The sequence below is a fragment of the Emydura macquarii genome, unplaced genomic scaffold, assembly GCF_026122565.2.
Source record: "Emydura macquarii macquarii isolate MOO-44397 ecotype Brisbane River unplaced genomic scaffold, CSIRO-AGI_Emac_v2 contig_2994, whole genome shotgun sequence".
NCBI lineage: Eukaryota > Metazoa > Chordata > Testudines > Chelidae > Emydura > Emydura macquarii.
The window spans coordinates 4,578,772-4,599,617 of record NW_027133131.1 but is presented as its reverse complement, the minus strand read 5'-3'; the positions used below and the strand labels follow the sequence as shown (position 1 = coordinate 4,599,617).

At 52.9% G+C, this 20,846-nt stretch overlaps 2 protein-coding genes across 6 annotated transcripts in view; one reads left to right on the top strand and one right to left on the bottom strand.

Moving 5' to 3' along the window:
- Positions 1-1,131: 1,131 nt before the first annotated feature.
- On the bottom strand, positions 1,132-14,531 carry ZNF740 (zinc finger protein 740). Of its 5 annotated transcripts, none has more exons than XR_010916516.1 (8): positions 14,104-14,531; positions 12,516-12,895; positions 11,912-12,043; positions 11,635-11,721; positions 10,643-10,766; positions 9,378-9,496; positions 7,662-8,121; positions 1,132-2,724 (listed from the first exon to the last, which is right to left on the bottom strand). XR_010916516.1 is itself a non-coding variant. In XM_067529721.1 (7 exons), exons 2-7 carry the CDS (start codon positions 12,522-12,524, stop codon positions 8,032-8,034), a joined length of 561 nt encoding a protein of 186 aa, XP_067385822.1. In that variant the 5' UTR covers positions 12,525-12,895; positions 14,104-14,531; the 3' UTR covers positions 2,928-8,031. The 5 variants fall into 5 exon arrangements, 1 of the variants encoding a protein (XP_067385822.1); XR_010916517.1 differs by having other exon boundaries at positions 1,132-2,647; XR_010916518.1 differs by having other exon boundaries at positions 1,132-1,946.
- CSAD (cysteine sulfinic acid decarboxylase) overlaps positions 13,866-20,846 on the top strand; it is a 20,858-nt gene continuing 13,877 nt past the window's right edge. The window contains exons 1-2 of the mRNA XM_067529719.1: positions 13,866-14,326; positions 19,845-19,994. Of these exons, the coding sequence (XP_067385820.1) occupies positions 13,982-14,326; positions 19,845-19,994 (495 nt within the window). The 5' untranslated portion in view covers positions 13,866-13,981. The remainder of the gene's footprint in view (positions 14,327-19,844; positions 19,995-20,846) is intronic.

Below are 20,846 nucleotides of genomic sequence, written 5' to 3'. Positions count from 1 at the left end.
GAAGTTAAAGATTCAGGCCCACTGGCTTAAAAGCAGCAGTAGATAAACCTCTCGGGCCGGGCTAGGAGGGGGGAGCAAAGCGCCCGGCTGGGTTGATGCAGGACACAGTGGGGTTGGGTAATAAGAGAAAGTCTGGGAGGAGGCTTTGTGCGTTTTCTCATCTCAGCAGCTTCCCCTGCTCAAAAGCAGAACTTCCCTCCAGACGTGGCTGCTTTCCCGACAAGCGTCAACTCCCGCAAAGCCCGCAGGGTGGGGGAAACCAGACAGCAGGCTGCTGCTCCGTAGCACATGGGAGAGCCGAGGGCCCAGGTCAGCAGCCCCAGCAGCAGAAGGGGCAGGGAGAGCCGTACGTGACAGGCTGCCGTGCTGGAAGGCAGGGAGCATAGCTTTCCCCGTGCAGAGCGGAATCAGCCAGACATGCCACAAAGCCATTGGTACAGCATCTATGGCCACATCCTGTTACAGTTTCTGTGTTTAATCGGTACCCTGGATTTGTCGGGTGTAAGCGCATCAGACCAGTGCCCCCCAGTCCAGCCTCCTGGCAGTGATCATACCCCAAAACGACATGCCAACAACCAGAATCAGAGAGTTGGACGGGACCTCAGGAGGTATCTAGTCCAACCCCCTGCTCAAAGCAGGACTAACCTCAGCTAAATTAAAGCTGTCTTCTAAGCCGCAGCTACTTATCTTGTCCTAACACACGCGGGCTGGCTATGCACCATCACCCGTCCTAGCTACCATAACCACAATTAATATTCACGTTAACGCCTGACCCAATTTCAAAAGGAAGCTAAAAATCCTCTGCCTCAGCGTGAGGCTGCAAACTCCCTGGGTTAATAAAGCCAAGAGTTACCACAGTGACAGCAGATTTTTGACCCTTTAGCTACTTGGGAGAAGTTCTTGGTTTCCTGAAGTTTACACAGGCCAAGGTTGTATTAGTTGTTAGCTCTATTGTGGTAACACAGAAGCCCATTGCGCTACCATATTGTCTAGAGTGATTAGTGGTCCAAACTGGGACCCTTTTAACAGGGTCTGACATCCGGAACATGGAGTATTTGCTCTCTGAGAGCAAATCCTCTAAAGCGCCTCACAGCCAGGTTCCCAAAAATCACCACTCCCCTTTTCCAAAACCTTCACCGTAGGCTAGCCGGGTGTTTTTTCCTGCACTGCTGCTCAGATCAGGAACTGAGCCCCTAGAGTGAATCGAGATAAGAAGCAAGAGTAGAGTTTAAAAAAGAAAAAACACGAGTTTTATTTAAATACTCTAAATAAGTCACAAAGGAACAGACACCACACTAATGGTAAAAAGATACAAGTTTATAACATCTTATAAAAACTACAGTTTAAAAGTGATTCTCATTTATCTCATCAGTAACACGCGCTCCCCCCACCCCCCCTCGCAAAATAAGTATATTTAAAAAAAAAAAAAAGACAAACAAGTAAGCCATGGGACTTCCCAGATACCGCTCAGCTCGGATTCACTAATACAGGAGAGTTCTTGGTCCGTCGGTCAAAACAGTAGTTCTGGGATGACTCCCAGCAATCTCCCACCTGTCTTCACAGATCGGTGTCATGCCGCTGTGTAGCTAGCACAACTGCATTCATCCTGTGTCTGCGACGGGCATCTGGGCAGCCATCCCCTGGTTTTCACATCCCTTGACTCGAGGGCAGGCCGGGGTGTGTGTTGGGGGGAATCTCTTGCCCTTAGCTGGCAGCACGGTTTCCAATCCCTGCCTTTTGGGGGCCCGTGCCAGAAGACACCCCATCCTGCAGCAGGGAGTGCGGTTTTGTGTCGGGGTGATTTTTAATGCCCACAAAGCAGGGAAGGAAATCGCACTGGCTAGAGATGGGAAAGGGCGCCATCAAGGCCCTACTGACATAGTCGCACTGCTCTCCAGCTACCCTTCCCAGGCGGTTCCAGATGCAGGCCTCACCTGAGGAGACAGCTGGACACAAATCAGACGAGCGTTCGGTGAGTTTGCCATGCACACACAGACACTCGAGAGCAGAGTCCCTTCCCTGAAATACACAGCCAGACACTGGCCTCCCCCAGCCTGCCACCAGACATGGGCTCATGGGGACGCTACAGGAAAAATGAGCTTTACCCGGGTGCACGAGGGGATGAAGCGCCTATTTGCAACCCCACTCCAGAGAACCAGCCAGTCCGATGCCTAGGGCTCTGCAACTCACCTGCTTTTCAGCCATGGAGAGGCTGGGGATAGTAACATTGTGGTGGCAGCTTCAGTGCAAATGCACCTCGCTGTGACAGAAAGGGGCTTGCAAAAGTGTGGCTTACCCTAGCTCGAAAGCAAGAGAAGCCTCGAATTGCACTCCACAATATGTTCGCATTGGAGGGTTGCGTTGTTTTAACTACACAGGTATAATTATCCCCAGCACAGCTGCTACAGTCAAGTTAAAAGCCAATTTTAATCCTCATCATCTCCCTCCGGGTGTTACTAGAGCCAACAAATGATTTGTCAGTAGATTTATTTCGTGCTAGCCTGATTGCCCTTTTGCACTCTGCTCAGCTCAGACAGGGAAACTTTTGTTTTTAGTCAGTTTCAATTGTGTTCCTTGTGACTCGCACGGCCCCCACCTTTCTCATGCGATCTGGGCTGCAAACCGGCCAGGAAGAAGCGTCTACATCCTTAGAAGAATCATGAAGAGTCCTGAAATTACTGACTATTACTCCTAGCCACTGGGTGTAGCGCTTTAACGGCTTGTCTATAAAGGGACATGCAGGAAAATTAATCCTAATTAATTAAAGATGAATTTATAGTGGGTTAGTTAAACAGCATCAAATCCCAGTGCAGATGCTCTAATTCAGAATTAAAGTGGCCTTAATCCAACATATCATGATTCACTTTGGAATGTCATAACAGGTGACTTAAGAGCATTTAAAAAATAAGAGACAAATCATGTTCAAATCATTGTAAGTCTCTAATTTATACATATAAAATTTAACCCTTTTTACATGCAGCGTCTGAGGGGTTTGCAGGACACAAGCTGTGCGGTTAGCCCCAGCCCTGCAGGTTTTACTGGAAATTGAAATACCTTTGCAGAAATGGTTTAGAAAAAGGCAGCCCCATCTGCAAACAATTTGACCTTCAGGCCTCAAAACAGCTGCAGCTTCTATACCGCAGGGGCAATCTGCAGTGTCAGCCAGACCGATGAACTCTTCATATCGCACACTGCCTGCACGCATCAGTTACTCAAGGAACAGGTCTCTCTGTAGCAGCGGTGACACTAGTAGCTCCCCACCACCAAGTCAAAACAGCTTTTGAGAAAAACCCCAGCAGCACAGATCACATGTGCCTCAAACTCTGCAATGCTGAATGCAGGCGGCTTCAGGCCCTGAGAAGTTTTGAGCACCGAGGTTCTCGTCCCAGACCACAGGTGTCCCATCCGCTCAAAGTTCACAAGCAAGAGTGAGCTAGTTTGTCACCTAAACGAGCATCTGGTTTAACCGAACTAACCGTTTGCCAACACCCTTTTGCCAGCAGTAGTACAGGATAGCTTGTATTGCCCCCTTGTGCTGGGGAGAAGTACTGCCAGATTGCAACAGGCAGCCAACCGATGTTCACGTCACAGCTAATGCCCCAACAATCCACCATCAGCAGTTTTATACAGACGATTCGTGTTCCTATCGTAAAACTTCATACTTCTCTCTGCAAAAAGCAGCATAATTAGCTCCATTAGCACCTGGAGAACACAGATACTGAGAAGTGCTTTGCCCAAGGTCAGTGTCAGAGCTGGGACTAGCGCCAACGACCTGATTTCCAGTCCATTGCCTTTACTCATTGGGTGGGGGCAGGAGAATAAATAGTGACACCAAATACACAACAGGACATCACGTTTCTGCCGTTACTGCCACAGGGTACCAGGAGCCAGGGCTGAACAGCAGTTCATGGCTGTTCAGGAGAGAATCTTAAATCGAGGATTAAAGGCTTTTCGGGTGACGTTCCCTAGGCCACGCCCCAGTGATGCCACCTCCAGGCTTTCAGTGTTGATCCCATCCGTGAAAACAAACTCACTGCCTAATGGAGAGAGCAGTTCTACCGATGTGAGACACCATCAACGAGGTCTCTCTTTAAAAGCCATGATTTCTGGGGTCCAACCGAATGACAGGCCAACTTGCTGCAGCGGCAAGATGCTACTCCCACAGCTGTGCAGATGATCAATGGTGCTGATGTTTTGACACGATAAGGTGCTAGGTAAAGCTGAACATCACGGCTGATTTCAGCTCCCTTCACAACAACATGGGGGCGAGGGAGGCAGTGAATCTTCATTTACCAAATACAGACTGTAAGAGAGTGGAAAGAGTCTATTATTAGCTTCTCTGAAGGGCAGGAAAAGTTGCGAGTTACTTTAAATTCCATCATCAGTGATGAAGAAAGAGCTGGGAAAGTCTTGTGCAAAAGTGACTTCTCCTTTCTTCTCAGTCGGCTTTGATCTGATTAGACCTGCTAGAATGGTAACCACCAATGGCCGGCCTGGAAGCTGCTTCCATACAACAGTCCCTCGACCTTACGTCCCACAGCCAGGTTGCAAGGCATAGCAGGGTTCAAAGGGTCGTCACCTCTCCTGTCCAGGGCAGCATGAGCCACGAGTCTGTGATGGAAGTGTCCTGAGAACGTCTCCTTCCCTGTTATGCCCACCCAGGTGCTGGCAACATGGAAGTCCCAGCAGAGAAGCTAGCCAGTCGCTTCTCCCATTGCTCCCTGCAATGGAGCTACAGGCATTTTGCCTCGCCTGATTCTGAGTGATGGAATCAACGGGGCTTCCTTGGGGAGACCATGCCACAGTCTACCAGACCTCACAGACACCAGCAGGACCTTTTGGCTGGCCACGGAGCCTTTGCTTTGATTCCAGCCACCATCCAGGAATTCCCGATGTGCGACAGGGTGTGTGACCTTTCACGGGCACGGAGACTGAAAAGAAACAATTCCAACTCAAGCCTGCGGATGCCTGGCGGAGAATCACGCAACTGGCATCGAAAATGAAACATGATGAAATGGTCTCAAAGAGGCGGCTGAGTCACTTGCCGGCTTGTAGGCAGCAGGAATGTATCTCGTGGTGTAACTCTGCAAGAGGACAGATCTATGGCCTGGACAGAAACACCCTGCCGGGTTACAAGCAATGTTTGTCTGACAGCACGGGCAGACCAAGATGCAGAGGATGCCCATTTAACCTCTCCCACCTCTCTGTGATGACAAAGGATGTCGGATGCAACAGGAAATTGGGCCATTGCTATTTCAGGACCTAAGGAATTCAAGTATTGAGTCTAGGGTTCTGATTCTTTCAGGTGCCCTAAACTCACAGCTCCAGATGGATTCGGTAGGACGGGTAGCGTTTGGCACTTAGGAAAGCCGACTCAAGCTACATGGTTCTGCTCTAGCTGTACCTCAAAGGAGATCTCAGTCAAGCATGCACGTGCAGACGCTGTACTCCACAGGGAAGAGATTTGGACCAAGGGCATCACTCAAGGACAGCGTTTATATTGGTGCATCCAGCACATGGTGCAGGGAACACGCTGCTCTCGAGATTCTGTAAAAGAACCGATCAAGGACGCGTCAGGCCAAGCCAGGCTGCCCTGTCCTGTGCGGAGGCTGTGGGGGGGGGGAGAGAGAATTCTGTTCCTTTTGGAAACTGGCTTTCAGGCCCATCTCTGAGGGACAGAGGAAGGCAGAGCAGGATCTAGCAGCAGGGAGCATTGCAAATCTGTCCTGGCAGAGTGTCTCACTGAGAAATATGGGTGAAGAAAAAAAAATTACATCCAAGATTAGAAACCCATTCCTATTTCCTTTGTGGGGGGGAGAAGAGGATGAGGAGCAGCAACCATGGGGAAAGGGAGGCTGAAGGGACCCGGAGACCCAAGGGAACCGTAGCAGCGAGATGAAGAGGCAGAGGGGTCAACTTGCTAACGTTAGCAGTGCCCCGCTGGCCTAAGATAAAGCATAGGCAGCATTTACATTGCTAGACAAGGCCAGGCTGCACCAGTGCAGAGCGCGCTCTGCTGTTCGGAAAAGCTACTACAGAAAGGATTTTATTTCGGTACGTAGCTAGCTAAACAGAGGGCAACGGGGGACGCGTGATTCGAAGTCCGAAGCGACAGAGCCACCGACATATTAAAGAGCATTTAGGTTATTTCCTTGGGGCGCTTTGCTCCAGTGTCACTGATGCTCAGAAGGTGGATTCCACCCCCAGCCAGAACCATTACTAGGACCCCGAGCGAAACCTGGGGGCAGAAACAGATCCTTAGGTGCAGCAATGCCAGCTGCTGTACCCAGGGGCCAAGCTTAGTGAGACGGCAAGGGAAAGACTAACCCTTCTAGCTATACCGACGGGGACATTTGGGTGGAGCGCCCAACGCAGAGCGCTGAACAAGGAGTCTCCAATATACCGCTGTACAGCTGTCTCTGCAGGGGGAGGGGAAGCTCACCAACACAAACAGCCTCTTCCTCCTCCTCCGTGTGTTTGTTACCGACCGGGTAAAGTCAGATCCTCAGCTGACAGTGGCTGGGTATGAAATTTTTGATGCGGGGTACAAACGTGTTGGGAGCAAAAGGGGGATGTGGGGAGGCAGAGCTGAGTCTTTGGTAACAGGCTTTTCTTCTGGTCTGAAACAATCAGGGCTTCTGTGGCACCTGGCCCCCTCCTTCATGCACATTGTTTCTGTTTCTTCCAGAGAAGGAAGTTTAGCTGCCTTTCCCTGCAGGTCCCTTTAGCCGTTCCTAGCTCCCTCTGAACTCTGCCCATTGTTCCTGAGCCCCTGGAGAGTTGCCAGAGATAAGATCACAGTTTATTTACGGGGTGTCCACCCCCAAGTGGACAGGGCACCAATGTAATGGAAGTGAAATCAGAGTGGGTTAAATTCCCCCCAAATCCACAACAATCCCGGCTAGCGCTAGGTGTCAAAACACAAAGGGGTGGATCTTACCATCTGAAAGCCTTCCCCAGTGCGACTCAATCCCTGCAGTGTTTGAGGCGAGGGCAGATTATGGCCTGCTGAGGTAAACCAGACTAGACCTGAATTCCAGAGGCTCCCTCCTCAGCTCAGAGGGGAATAGGGACATGTCTGTTAATGTAATCACCTCAAGCGTCCTCACATACACACATGCTGGGACCAAGGAGGGCAGCTTCTGGCAGAAGCCGCTCCCCACAGTCCTGGGCTGTATACCCAGCAGCACTGCCCGTCACCAGGGGTTTGCATGTTGCTAAGAGACATGTTCAGACAATACCACACGGGTCACCCCGGCCACACATGCAGCAGCTGCCCACACGACATTGTTCCACAAGACGCTGACCGCATCCCACCCAGGAGCGGCCCACGAGCTGCTGGGTGTCACAAGAATTCCAACCGAGTGCCCCCTGCAACAGCGTGCTCCCCTCCCTGCCCCTCCAACATCCTCACTTGTTTCTTGAACGTGGAAAGAACAGGAGGAAACTCAGTTACAAAACCAGATGCTCTAGAAATAAAAGCTCCGCAAACCTCATAGCAAAGCTCTCGGCTGAGATGAGTTCCTGCATTTCACGCTTGAACCAAAATCCTCCGCAGCTGCCTCATAATCCACTGCTTTGTTGGTCTCTTCCGGTGAGACTGGTTAAAAAAAACCCCAAAACAACAACAAAGTTTATTTCCACCCCGCTAGATTTCATACCTGTGAGCTCTGCATGGGCGTGAGCTGGTTGATCAGATGATGGCAAGTGTTAAGAGTTTGAGGTGAGCGTAGCTAACTTTGCTCTGTTGTCCCCCGAAGCCTTTCCTGAGAGGCAAATGGTGATACTTCAAAAACAAACCAATGGAAAAGAAGGTTTATACACAGCTGCCGGTGGCTTCTGCTGGTTGGGTAGAGATTCGAGATCATCCACAGCTTATTTACAGTGTCAGGACCCCATCTGAGAGTCCAGGAGAGTCCCCGTCCCCAACTCTGCCCCCCTTAGCCAGGGGAACCGGAGCAGGCAAAACCAGACGCAGAAAACTGAAAATCCTGTCCACTTCCCAGCTTTTCTGACGCATCACCCAGGCTCCTAGAGCAGCAGTTGCGAGTCAGGGGTTTTGGTTGGGCAGCCCTGGCACATTCGTTTGTGTCTAAGCAGCCGATCTGTCCTGGAGAAGCTCTGGAAGAGATGGAGACAAGAGAAAGGGGTTATTGCAACATAAATCCAACCAATAAGCAAAGCACCAAGACAGGCCAGTTATGGGAATGGCAAGGTCAATCTTCAGAGCTAGTGGAGACTCCTAGAACAGCAAGACCAGCTCGCCCACACTGGGGGTGCTCTATGCTATAGTTATAGTAGTCTGTGGGCCGCTCTTGCTTACACGACTGGCCTAGAGTCACTTAGGCAGTGGAGGAATGGCACAGCCATGTCCCAACCCCACTGCCTACATCAGGGTGAGCAGCTGTGCCCGCTTTTAATGCCTGCTGTTTTCAGCCAGCATTCAACCTCTTTTGCACTGTTTGAGCGGCACAAGGGGACGGATCATAACCGAGAAGCTGGCCCAGTGCCCAGCCACAGCTCAGCTGGCCAAGTCGGCCTCTAGAGAGAAGACACCGCCTCAAGCGGTTGCGCAGCTGGCTTTGTGCGCTGCTCCACTGGGTGGGGGCCTGTAGTCTAACCCAGCTCTGACGCTGACTCTGCAAGACAGCTGGGCCAACGTTTTCCAGGAGTGGCCACTGACTGGAGGTGCCTGTTTGGGGACACCGTCCTGGGCTGCATTAGGCCTGATAGCTGCCGAGCACCTGCAAGGCCGGCAGAAGTCAAGGAGAGTTGGGGGCGCTCACATCTCAGAGTCTGCATCGCACGAGGACCAAGGATAATGGATGCACCCTAAAGGGGTAGCTATTTCTGACCTTATACTCTTCGCAATCCTCTACTTCCTGAGGGCTGTGGGAGGGTTTGCTCATGACTCCACAGTGCTTGGAAGATGAGCCTCACTCTGTGGACACCAGGCAGAGACCTGCGCTGCTAGGCACAGACCAAAAGCAGCACCAGGCAGATTCAACCAGGCCGGATCGAGCCAGGAATGAATTCCCGGTGAGCCTTCAGCCAGGCTGCTCGTGGGGGGACAGCAGTACCAACAGGGAAGAAGCGGCTTCCCCTGCTGTGAGCACACAGATCTCTGCATGCTAAGTGCCCCTGATAATTCCAATGTCCTGCTCTGGGAAGCCACTGAGCCTGGCAGGGTGAGACCAGGCCCTTCCTGCAAAGCGAGGCATGGAATCTGGTCCGATGCCTAATCCTAGGAAGGGCAGCTCCTCCACAAACCCAGCCACCATGGGAGTGACCCTTGCAGGCGGCGGGGGTGGGGGATGTTTGCAGCAAAGCGACCCCACCTGTCCCCCCGTAGCACGCCTGGCCGGGGTGGGGGTTACCTGCATGCAGCGCTCACACTGGTACGGCTTTTCGCCGCTGTGCACGCGCTTGTGGCGCTCCAGGTGGTACTTCTGGATGAAGCGCATGTCACACACATCGCACTCGAACGGCTTCTCACCTGGGGAAGAGCAGAAGGGGCTGTGATAGGGAGGCTTGTGCCGCCCAGTGGCCCCACCCCTCCCCCCACCCCAGTGCCGGTGGGGAGCCTCGCACCACCCCCCAGCTCCGAATCCCCATGGTCCTGCATGACGCGACCTTACTTTAGACCCCCCAGGCTCCTCTGCCCGGCTTGCATCTCTGCCCTCGTCCCCATCATGCTCCCCCATTTGTCCTACCAACGATGCCACCTCGAACCACCTCTCCTCTTCATTTCCCTTTCCTAGTCCTGTCTCACTGCCTTCCTCCGTGCTGCCCCCTACATGTGGGCAGCCTCTTAAACCCATTTGCAAAGCCGCTGCCTTCTTTCCATTCATTCAGCGCTGCCTCAAGGTGCAAAAATTATTCCCCAGGTTTGTCGGCATTAACTGATCAAGAGGTGCATACATCATAGCTGAGTAATCATCTCATCTCATGGCTGTGGCTTTTCTCTTCCCCCCAAGCCGCCCACACCTAGTGCCGGCTCCCCTACATCGCTGCACCACATGCAAGCTTCCCTTGAAAACTCACCAGGGCAGAGACAGATTTAATCTGATCTGTAATCCTGCGTGCCAGTGCCTCTGCACGGCCTGTTTGGTCACCCTTTTTCCTCCGTTGTTACAGCCCCACCCTATTCTACAGGTCACAGCTCTCTTCACGAGCTGAGCAAAGCAAAGAGAAAGAGGCAGGGAGACAGGGACAGAAGAGCTGGGCTCTTCCAGCATCATGATCCAGGCACTCAGCAAGAAGTGGCATGCACGGCAACAGCAGCTTTCCCTTCTTCCTCATCAGATCCAGTGGGTAGCAGCTAGAACATAATGCAGTGAACGCACCACCTTTAAAGGAAACGTTCGCAAACTGCGCATCAGTGACCTAATATCCTGCCAGGCACGTTTTCTGAATTAAAATATAACTACTACCCTTGCAATCCTCTTGCAATCTTTCTGCTTAAAGAGCCGAACTGCGTGATTAATAGAGCTCCTATCCCCACTGCAGCGCAGCTCAAGTTACAGAAGCAGCTGGAGTTACAGATCAGCCTCTCAATGCTTCGTTCCCTGTTCTGCTTCTGATCCAAAAAGACCGTAGCAGCCACTGGCAGAGCAAGACCCTCGCTCTCCCGTCTCTTTACCAGTATGGATGAGGATGTGTCTCTTGAGATGGTAGCTGCTCCGAAAGGCTCCGTAGCAGTGCTCACAAATAAAGTTCTTGGGGATTCTCAGCTGGAAGGAGCTGTTCTGTTCAATCACCGTCACCTGCGAAGCACGTACAGACCGTCACTGTTCCAGCGCATGGCAGAACTAGCGCATAATACTGCTCTAGGACCAGGTGCTGCCAAACTATTCACCCTTCCCTAGGCCTCTTCCATTTGGTGATGTCCCAGCACTCGTGAACTCTTCAAGGCAGTGACCATTTTTGTTGTGCCTCTGTACAGTGCTTAGCGCAACAAGACCCTACGGCCCCTAGGCACGACATTAAAGATTGTGAAGCACTATGGGATCTACTGATGAAAAGCGCTAAATAAGAGGTAGGTATGACTATTACTGCTACAGTGAAAATAGTTTAGCCTCCCAGTCCTCCTAGAAGGTAAGTCAGTATCACCCTCCTTTTTTAAGAAGGAAGATGAAGACACTGAGAGGTTCAAGGATATGCTCGTGGCCGTGCAGCAAGCCTGCCGCAGGAGTTCTGATTCCAAGTCCCAATGCTTGACCCACAAGACCATCCTTCCCATTTCAGCAGACATCCTTCCTGCAGGTGAGATGGGTTGAGTACTACAGGGACAGCCAGTGTCTGCCACAGGATGAGTTCACATTTTGGTTTGGGATATTGTTCCTCTCCCTCTCCTCCCCCCCCCAACCTTTCCCCTAGTGTCACTCTCGGAGCCTGTGTATCTATTTCTCGGCTGGAAGGCGCCGGACCCTCAGGGCTGAACAGTGCAATCACGAGGAGCCAGATGCCTGAGCCGGGTGATTGTTTGCCACCAAACACCTGAGATGCTGCGCGGTCTGAGAAAGAGGCAGCAATGCCAATGGCTCACTCAGGAAGAAGGGTTGGTTCAGAGCATGGTAAGGCTTCATACCTCTGCCCCGCTCCTCCCTGACCACATCTCCAACGATTACTTGCCTTTTTAATGGTCTTTTTCAGCTGCGATGCTTCTGCTGGCTCTTCCTCTTTAAGGCTGCGAGATTTCTCGCTCTCCTGCCGGTGACCCTTCCAGGGAGAAAGCAAGCGTCAGTTCTTCCCCTACATGCATTTCCAGACCCCCTCGCCCCCAGAACCCTCTGGAGACACCCTGAGCTGTTACACTTAGACACCCCTCTCTAGTCATGTCAGTGACAGTGGTATGGTGATGGGGCAGGATCAAGGTAGAGATGACACCTGCAATAGCTTCCCCCCATACCAGCATGTTTGGGCTGTTCACTCGCTCTCCGTTCTCCGTCTGCTTGGAGCTGTGTTTTGGCATCATCTTCTTGCTGGCAACAGTTGGCACAAGGCACACGCCCGAGAGGCCCTCGCAAGCCAGGAGACTTGCCTGTGGAGAGACAAACAAGCATGAAAGATGCAGGGTTGAGATGAGCTTAGCCAGCCAGCCATAACCTAAGCAGCCACTACACAAACATGCCAGTGCTTTCGAACGGAATGAATCAGACACACTCAGCCACGTGGGCAATTGCACCACCCTCTGGTGGCTAGAGGTCTACAATTTAATACTACTGGTAGCTAACGGGAGAGTTCCCTCAATCTTAAGAAGTGAAGTGTTATAGGAGCAAGCATGCCAGAGTTGTGTGGTATCATGTGTGCAACTGTGTTGTTTGCATTTGCTTAGCCTCCTGCTTAATTCAACCAACACCTCGTCTGATCAGAGTTACATCATTTGCATTAAGTATCGACTTCTACCCGTTATCACTGGGGGTCACCAAGGGCTCTGCAGCCCATTCAGCTTGACAGTCACCTCCCTGTGACGTTGCATCCCTGTTACAGATGGGAAAATTGGGGCTCATTACCTGAGCCATCTTGTTTGTCTGTCCTCAACAAACGGATTGTAACAATTCTTTAGCCTTAATTCTCTCCCAGGAAAGAATTTTACGATTAGAAAGATTTTTTTTTCAGTTAATCATTTTTTGCTGGTCTTGTCCAGTACCCTCCACTTTGCCGACATCTTTCTGGATTCTGAGAGCCTGGAATCGTGTGTGGCGTCTTCTAAGGGCGTCTTCCCCCAGCACTGCCGAGAGCTGGAGAAGCTAGACAGGAAGGTAACTGACTGCACCGCTTTTACGGATGAGTCATCCCAACCCTTGTCCCGCTTCTGGATGGATTCTGGATAAAGAGGGCTGATCTCCGTGCCTCGATATCGCTGCAGACGCTTCTCTGGTCTAATCTGAGCCTGTGAGTAAAAAAAACCAAACAAGCACAACTGAACCAATTGACAAGGGATGGCTAGAGAAAAAGTTATTTATTGGTGTGTCAAATACCTTCATTCAAACAGAAACCAGGTAAAATTCATTGATTAATATTAGCAGGTATTTTGCTAGAAGTTGGGGAGGAGAGACATAAATTCTCTCTTTTCATTGTGCTATTTACAAGCTTCTCTAAGCCATGTGCAAACAGTCTTGACGACGACTTTTTGCAGATGGGGGAGACAGATACATAAAGTGACTGGCCCCAGATCACACAATCAGAAGTGAGAGTAAAATCCAGGAGTTATCGGAGTCATCTGCCCTACCCTCTTGGCCACACTCCCATCCCAAAGCTAGGAAGAGAACCCGGGAATCCTGACAGACAGCTTGCATTCAAACACAGCCCTTCATTCTTCGAATACTGACGTACAGAAAGGCTGCACTGGGTGCTCTCCCAGCTTATTATTTTGCAGTTCAGGAGAAAGTATCTAGAAGCCATAATTTTCTATCCTTAGAAACAGGAAGCGTAAAACCGGACAGGCCGTAGTGCCAGCTGTCTGCTCTGCCATGCCGGTGAGACTGCAAAATGCACGTACTGGGGAGAGCGTAATTTGGGATTGCCATAACTGTCCATGTATACACAAGCGGAGTGAGTGAGCAACTCTGACTTACAGGCCCACCAGCAGCCACGCTGGTGTGAATTACAACCGGGGCGGGGGGGAGACGACACAGAGCCACACAAGCCAGGACCGGTGCAAGCAGACACCGCAACAGGTGCGCACTGCAGCCTCCCCCAGCACCCGTGTCGGTGCAAGGGAGCACAGCTAAATCCAAGGGCGTGTGCGGCACGCTCGTGTGCAACAGAACGCAAGCCTGCCCCCCTCCCCGGGGCCTGGGCAAAGCAGGAGGCCGTGACCCGAGACAGCGACGTTGCAACGCTGCGCTCGGGTCCGGGCGTGCAAGGCCAAAGCACCAAGTGCGCACGCGAGCGGGCAAGGCCGAACGAAGTGTGCAAGCCGCCGCCGCCCCCTCACCCCGGGCGTGCAAGGACCCCGGCAGGACGGTGCAAGCGCATGCGCGCAAGGCCGAGGCGCGGGGGGGCGCCAGGCCGAGCCGGCTCCGGGCCCCCGGGAGTGGGGGGAGGGGCTGTCGCCGGCCCACGGGACCCGCTGCCCGTAGGCGGGAGGGTCCGTACCTGGCTCGGCCGCTGCGGGCTCCGGGCTCCGCCGGCGCCGCCTCCGTCCTCTCCCCGGGGAGACAAGTTTACAAACAGCGGCCCGAAGCCCTCTCGGCCGCCGCCGCTGCCCCGGAACCGGAAGCGCCCGACCCAGGGGGTCACTTCCGCCTCCCCCGAGAGGGGCCGGCGCGTGCGCACGGCCGTTCCTGAGGCCGCCCCCTCCGCCGCCATCTTGGTGCAGGTAAGTGAGAGGGAGGGGGGCTGTTACCACGGTAACCATGAGGGGGGAGGAGGCCTCTCGGGCCCAGCCCCGCTATAAACCGCTGCGGGAGGGGGCTCTCCCTGCCCCCCCATACCTCCTCTGGAGGGGAGGGGGGGCGTTCTCCTGCCCCCATACACACCCCAGGGGCGCAGGGTCCCCTTGGTCCCATCCCGACCCTCCGACAGCTCTGGGCCCGGGGGGGAGGGGCTCTGCTCTCCCTGGCCCCACCCCAATATACACCCCCCGGGGGGAGGGGCTATCCCTGGACCCGCCCCCTAACAGACACACCTGGATTGAGGGGTGCCGTCTTTCTGCTCCCCGCCCCCGCTCCCAGCCCTGGGCTTGGGGCTTCTTTCTGCCCCCCAGCTCCAGCCCCATGGGGGATGCTGGGGTTCAGGGCTTTAACCCCACAGGCGCTCCGGGGCTCCGGCCTCCAGCCGTGCAGCTCCCGGCTTTAGCCCCACAGGGGATGCCGGGGCTCAAGCCCCATGGTGGCACCGGAATTTGGGGCTCCAGGAGTCAACCCCACCGCTTCCCACTTCAGTCCCACGAGGGATGCCGGGGCTCAGGGTTTCAGCCCCACGGGGGCACTAGGACTTGGGGTTACAGCCCTGAAATTCTGGGCGTTAGCCCCGCCGGGGGTACTGGGGCTCCAGGCTTCAGCCATAGGGATCCACGCCCCCCCTGAAACAGCGGAAAGCCGCGGACCTTGGGCTGAGAACTGTTGGTCTAGATAATGCTTGGTTCTGCCATCAGTGCAAGCGACTGGACCAGATGACCTCTTTCCAGCCCTATGATTCTATGAAATGTACACAGCTGTTCTTGGGGGATTACTCCCATCGGTGGTGAACTGGGGCACCTGCTCCCATTGAGTGGCCCCAGGGCATTGAGGGGGCTTCTTTGCACCCTGACCCCTCCCCACTATCAGGTGGTGAAAGCAATACTCTGTCTCAGTCGAGAGGAATATAGACATTTGGGAGACACCCCATCCTGAAGCCTCGTGCTGCAAGGCAGGGAAGCAATCCTGGGTTCCCATCTATGGGGCCCTGAGCACTGGGGGGGCAGGTGTTGACTTTGTAGCATCCATCTGTGGATCCCCCAGAACCTGGGAATAAGGGGAATCAGGATACAGAGTTACACTGCTGGAGTGTAGAAGGAAATGGGGGCTCCAGATTTGGGGTGGAGGTGATTTTCTTACCCCCTCCTGTCAAACGGGGAAGATTGGGGTAGGGGAGATCGGTCATTGAATCAGCATATTGCTCCCAGTCCTGCATTTTCCACAGTAATTAGCACAGGCCTACCTCTGCTCCCATGAAGTATCACTGATATACTGAGCGCTGTGGGAAAATCTCACCCTGATTTGCTGTTGGTTCTGATTTCTTTCCCTTGTGTCAGTTTCCCCTCATAATATCCTTTGCAACTCCAACACCCCAGTCAGCATTTCCACCGGTGGCTCCTGCTCTGTGTGCGTGTCTATGTCACTTGAAGATCTCAAAATGCTTTGCAAACCTCCAAGAAGCTCCTAGGTAGAGCTGTGTGGTTATCAGCTCTGGTTTACAGATGAGGAAACTGAGACACAGAACAGTGACGTGATTAGGGACGTGTCAACAGAAGGCTGGACTTGCTCTAACAGTGTGACGGTGCAGGGGGTAGGACTCCCTCCCACTCTCTTACTTACAGCCTTGCTGCAATGATTGTACCCAGCCCCACGCCACTGACAGTTGTTTCAGAAGCAATGGGGACCCTTAGTGGCAAGGAGTGGCAACTGCTGCCTTCATGGTTGCTACAATCACCTGACTTTTCAGCCCCGGCTGGCAGATCTGTGATGTGGCAGGTGAGAAATTCCCACTGGCTTAAAATAAAGCATGCCTTGTTGCTGAAATCCCTATCTGCTCTCCATAAAAGTCTGGCAGGGATCTGTCCCTCATTGGGGCTGGTTGGTCCCATGATGATATCACATGGGCCAACACATTCAGTTAATTTCCCATTTGGGTCTGTAGGCCAGGGTGCAGGAATTGATCCTGACACAGTGTGCAGGCTGCACTGCTCCCACAGGATTCTTTTCCCTTCCCCACCTTCCCGGGATACACACGCAGACAGCGGGCAGCAGGCTGAGTTGGGTGAAGCACTTTTGGAAGGTCGGTGGATTCTCACAAATTAGGCATGGTTTCCGGTCCTGCCTCCTAGAGCCGAGTGGGTCTGTGGGAATAATAAGGGTGGATTCAAAAGGTGAAGATTTAATGATTTACAGCAAAAGGCCTCATCTTATCCAGGGGTCATGAGTGTAAATGTTCTCTGTGACTCAGGTTCCTCTCTGCTTTCCAATCACCTTCCAGATCTCCTTACTATTCTCAGCCCATGCTCTCTACCTGATTATAAACAAGAGCGTTATTTATTTTAGCAAACGAAGATTTCCCCAAGGGCACCAGAAGCACAAATGGCATTGAAAGTCATTGGGATTTGTGCCCTGAAATTCCTGGACTCTCAGATGGGGTCCTGACACTGTAAATAATGCATGATGAGGTTATATTAACTTCTCTTTGAAGTAGCTGTTGTTAGCAGTATTCCTGAGCACAGACTGGATGAACCAGTCATTTGATCCAGTGTGGCAAATCCTCTATAATGTCTGTTTTGTTCCATTTCTTCATGGGAATTGCAAGGTTTGCTTTACATGTAGGATACACAGAGCAGGAGAAAGGCAAAAATCAAGGGTGTTAGAACAGCAATCCCATTACATCAGGTATAAGAAAAGTCGGTGCAAGTGGGAAAGTAGCACCCGTCTGGCCCTCAGTGGGTGAACGAAACAAGTGTGTCTTGCACTGAGTATTTTTCAGAGGATTAGTTGGTGCAGCTAAGTTTGGGAATGTATTTATTAGTTGTATTAAAGGCCGCACTCAAGATAGACACCTCATTATACTAGGCACTGTATAAACACATGGTAGTCAATGTCCCTGTCCAAAGAGTTGTATAGTCTAAATAGACAGGGGTAGGGGAAAGGAAGCTTTATCATCCTCATTTTACAAATAGGAAACGGAGACACACAAAGACTCATGTAATTTGCCCCCACTCACATAAGGAGTCTGTGGTGGTACCACATTGACGCCAGCTCTCCTAAGTCCCAGGGCAGTCTTGAACTACAAGACCAGCCTTTCTCACTCACGTATTAGGATGTTGTGGGCATACGTTAATGTGTGGGAGGTGAAGCAGGCCTACCTCTTTGTCTTTGGGTAGTTGCTTTTCCTGCCACATCCAAGCGATGCTTGCATTGCACATCCATTGCTTGCTAAAGCAGTTTCCATTCTCTGTGGTTCCTCTTGACTCAAGTGGGTGCATTGCATGCAGGGGTTTGTAGTTACCACTTGTTGCACCTCCTCCGGCAGCCGGATGGGGAGCCGCACCCTGGGACTTGTAGTCCTTGCCAGACGCACCTCTGCAGGGAATACGAGGGCGGTGCTCTAGAATTCTGTGGACTGCACTTTGTCCAGAGCTGCCTAATTCATTTCACCTCCTGGAGCTGGCAGGTAAGGAGCACAGAGCTGCTGCCTCTCCACTGCACCTGAGCTGTTGGAAGGCGAGAAAGAGAGAGGGAACGAAAGAGGGGCAGGGAGGGAAAGAAGAAAGGTGCTCAGAAAGTTTCCAGAAAGGCCGGGCACCCTGACCCCTTCCTTGAGCCCTGGATTCTCTGTTATGATCATGTTCTCCAAAGGAGTTTGCAAGATCTCAGCATTGCTTTGGCCTGACCTGTAACTGGCATCTCTGTGGCATACAGCATTTAGGACATAGGGTATCTCAAAGCCAGCTTCTTAGGACTGAGCCCAGCAGGGAGCTATGTGAGTTTGACTCTCTTAGTGTCTGGCAAACAGAAAACCTCCTGGGAGCAGCAACCGGTGCCTTTAAGAGCTGCTGTGTGGCGTGACTTGTCAGTAACAGATCATTTCCTTTGTACTTTGTTCCTGCGATCAATGGGCACAGATCTCACTGGAGGGTAGGGCCCCCACATGGGGGGAAGGGAGGGTACACTTTACTAGGGCCCAGACGCCCTGGGGGGCCCGGCCCAGGCTTCAACCCCCATTACCATGAGGAAAAAATTGAGGCTAAATTGTAGATCATGCCTGAGGATATTTATAGAAACGTATTTCCCTGTATCTATTGTCCAGATGTTGTGAGATTTGCAAATCTTGGAGATTTGTAACACGGGACGGGCCCGTGTTCCAAGTTTGTACTGAGCCCGAAAAAATTATGCTTGGGCCCTGCCGGACGGGACAGGTAACAGGACGCTGGGTGGCTTTTCTCCACAGTGGTTGATTGGAGGGTGAATGGGCTCCAGTGGGGGAAAGCTCAGCACAGAGGTATTTCTTGTGGGTAGGAAGAGTTCTCAGCGCAGCATAAAACTGCAAGGAAGAGTCGGACTTTGCCCTGAGGACTGATCATTGGGATCTGATACAGACAGTGCGGAGGAGACGCAGAGGTGTAACTCTGTGGTACAGAGGTTATATAATGGGCGTCTGATTATCACTGAAAGGCATTCATGGTGTGGGGGGGCAGGTTTAGGAAGGATTTCACAGCAGAAACTGGGATTGCATGATGTAGAAGGAAAAGAGAAGATGTCTTAGTTAGGCAGCTGGGTTGCTGAGATCGCGGCCTACCAGGCTGACCAATATTATCCCATTGTCTCCTTGTATTCCTCCCTCTGTCTGGCTGCATCCATCCATCCTCTCTTGCCTTATACTTAGACTGGGAGCTCTTTGGGGCACGGACCATCATTTTGCTCTGTGATTGTACAGTGCCGAGCACTGCGGGGTCCTGGGCCGTGACTGGAGCTCCTAGATGCTAACACAGTTCAAATCTTTCAATTATTAGCCAAGCATAAAGGGTAGCAGGGGGCGGGTATTGAAGAAGAAGAATGAGAGGGTACTGGATTAGGGGGTGCTTAGGCAGCAGGAGGAGGGAGAAACGGAAGTTGTGAGAGAGGCAGGACCTTACAGAGGGGAAGTTTGAAGTTCCGAGGGGAGGTGAATGAGCCTGTGTTCCAAGCTCTTTGTGCTTGTGCTCCTTGGCCCGTAACCCGCCAGGAGTTTGCAGCCCTGATCTGACGAGGAATGTCCCCCCCCATGTGAAGAGGAAGGCTGCAGCCGTACCTTCAGGGGACGTTCCTGCCATCTGGGCCGCCCATGTTGCCTGGACATGAATGGTCAGTGCTGGGCTGTGTCTGCAGGTGACCAAGTCTTACGGCAAGAGATGGTCATTCCAGAGTGGTCTATATCACCATCCCCCTGGGGATCACACGGCAGGTAGGGTTGTCTGTGACTCCCCCTGCCCTAGGGAAGGTGCCGGACATACTGGAGGAGGCTGTGAATAGGGAAGGCTCCTGTAGTGCAGGTAAGGTGTCCAGAACTCCCACGACCTGGGCTTCATGCTTCTCTCCCAGGAAAGTGTAGATCTCCACCTGTTGCAGGCTGCAGAGCTTCACAGAGGCCTTGTGTGTTCTGATGGACAGGGGCATGCTCAGGAGAGACGGCTGACAATGGCAGAACATCCTCTGTCCTACCCTGCCCTGGATAAGGCGGCCGGTGAGGAGTTCCTGCAGGAAGCTTTCCAGATCCTCCTGGAGGAAGCCGTCAGGAAAGGGACCGACCTCACAGAAAAGGTGGGGCTCCTGAGTGCAGGAGGCTGCAGAGTAGCCTCACCCCGTTCCCTGAGGTAGCCTGCAGCTGGCCCGGCTTCAGCAGGGGCCAGGGTGGGAGTTTCCCCTCTTACTACAAAGGTGCTTTGCAAAGCGCTCGGTTCCGTTTCTAAGCCACGACGCTGCGAGTGGGGCTCATGGGCCGCTTGCTGTCTCCACATGCCTTTGCCCTGAGCAGTGGGGATCATCGGCTTTTTCGATCCACTGGCAGGAACGTGGCACCACCAGAGCAGCGATGCCGCTGGCCTGAACCAGTGCCCAAGGCCACCCCCTGCCGTCGCACAGACCGTCAGGTTGCCCACTGCCCAGCCGCCTCCTGCTTCTCGGGCACAGATTGCTGAGCCCCCTGGCACAGATGGCCTGTCCATCCCCTACCGTACAGGTGCAGACCACATGGCCACTCCCTGCCACCCCCTGGCAGCCTGGGCACTGACCACCCAGCCACCCCTGGCAAGCCAGGCACAGACAGACCACCTGGCCAAGGGCTACACCGACAGCGGGTTGGGAGCCCTATCACCCCACCTCGTGGCACAACACAGAGCTGACTGCACCCTCGCCTTTAATATTAAAGGGGAGCTTGTGGAGACGGCAGGTCCCAGCCTGCAGTTCTGCCTGGCCACTCAGATCAAGGTGCATGATATGTCTTTATGGACTGCACTGGTGCCATCAAGAGGAGAGCGGACACCGGCTGCACACCAGCATCCGTCCCGCCGTACTGCACCCGCTCATGCCTTAGATTGCAAGCGGGACAGTGACTTTGCTCAGCATGTGCTGTCTGTTCCCACGTTCCCTGTCACCTGGCTGCTGCTGCTGCTA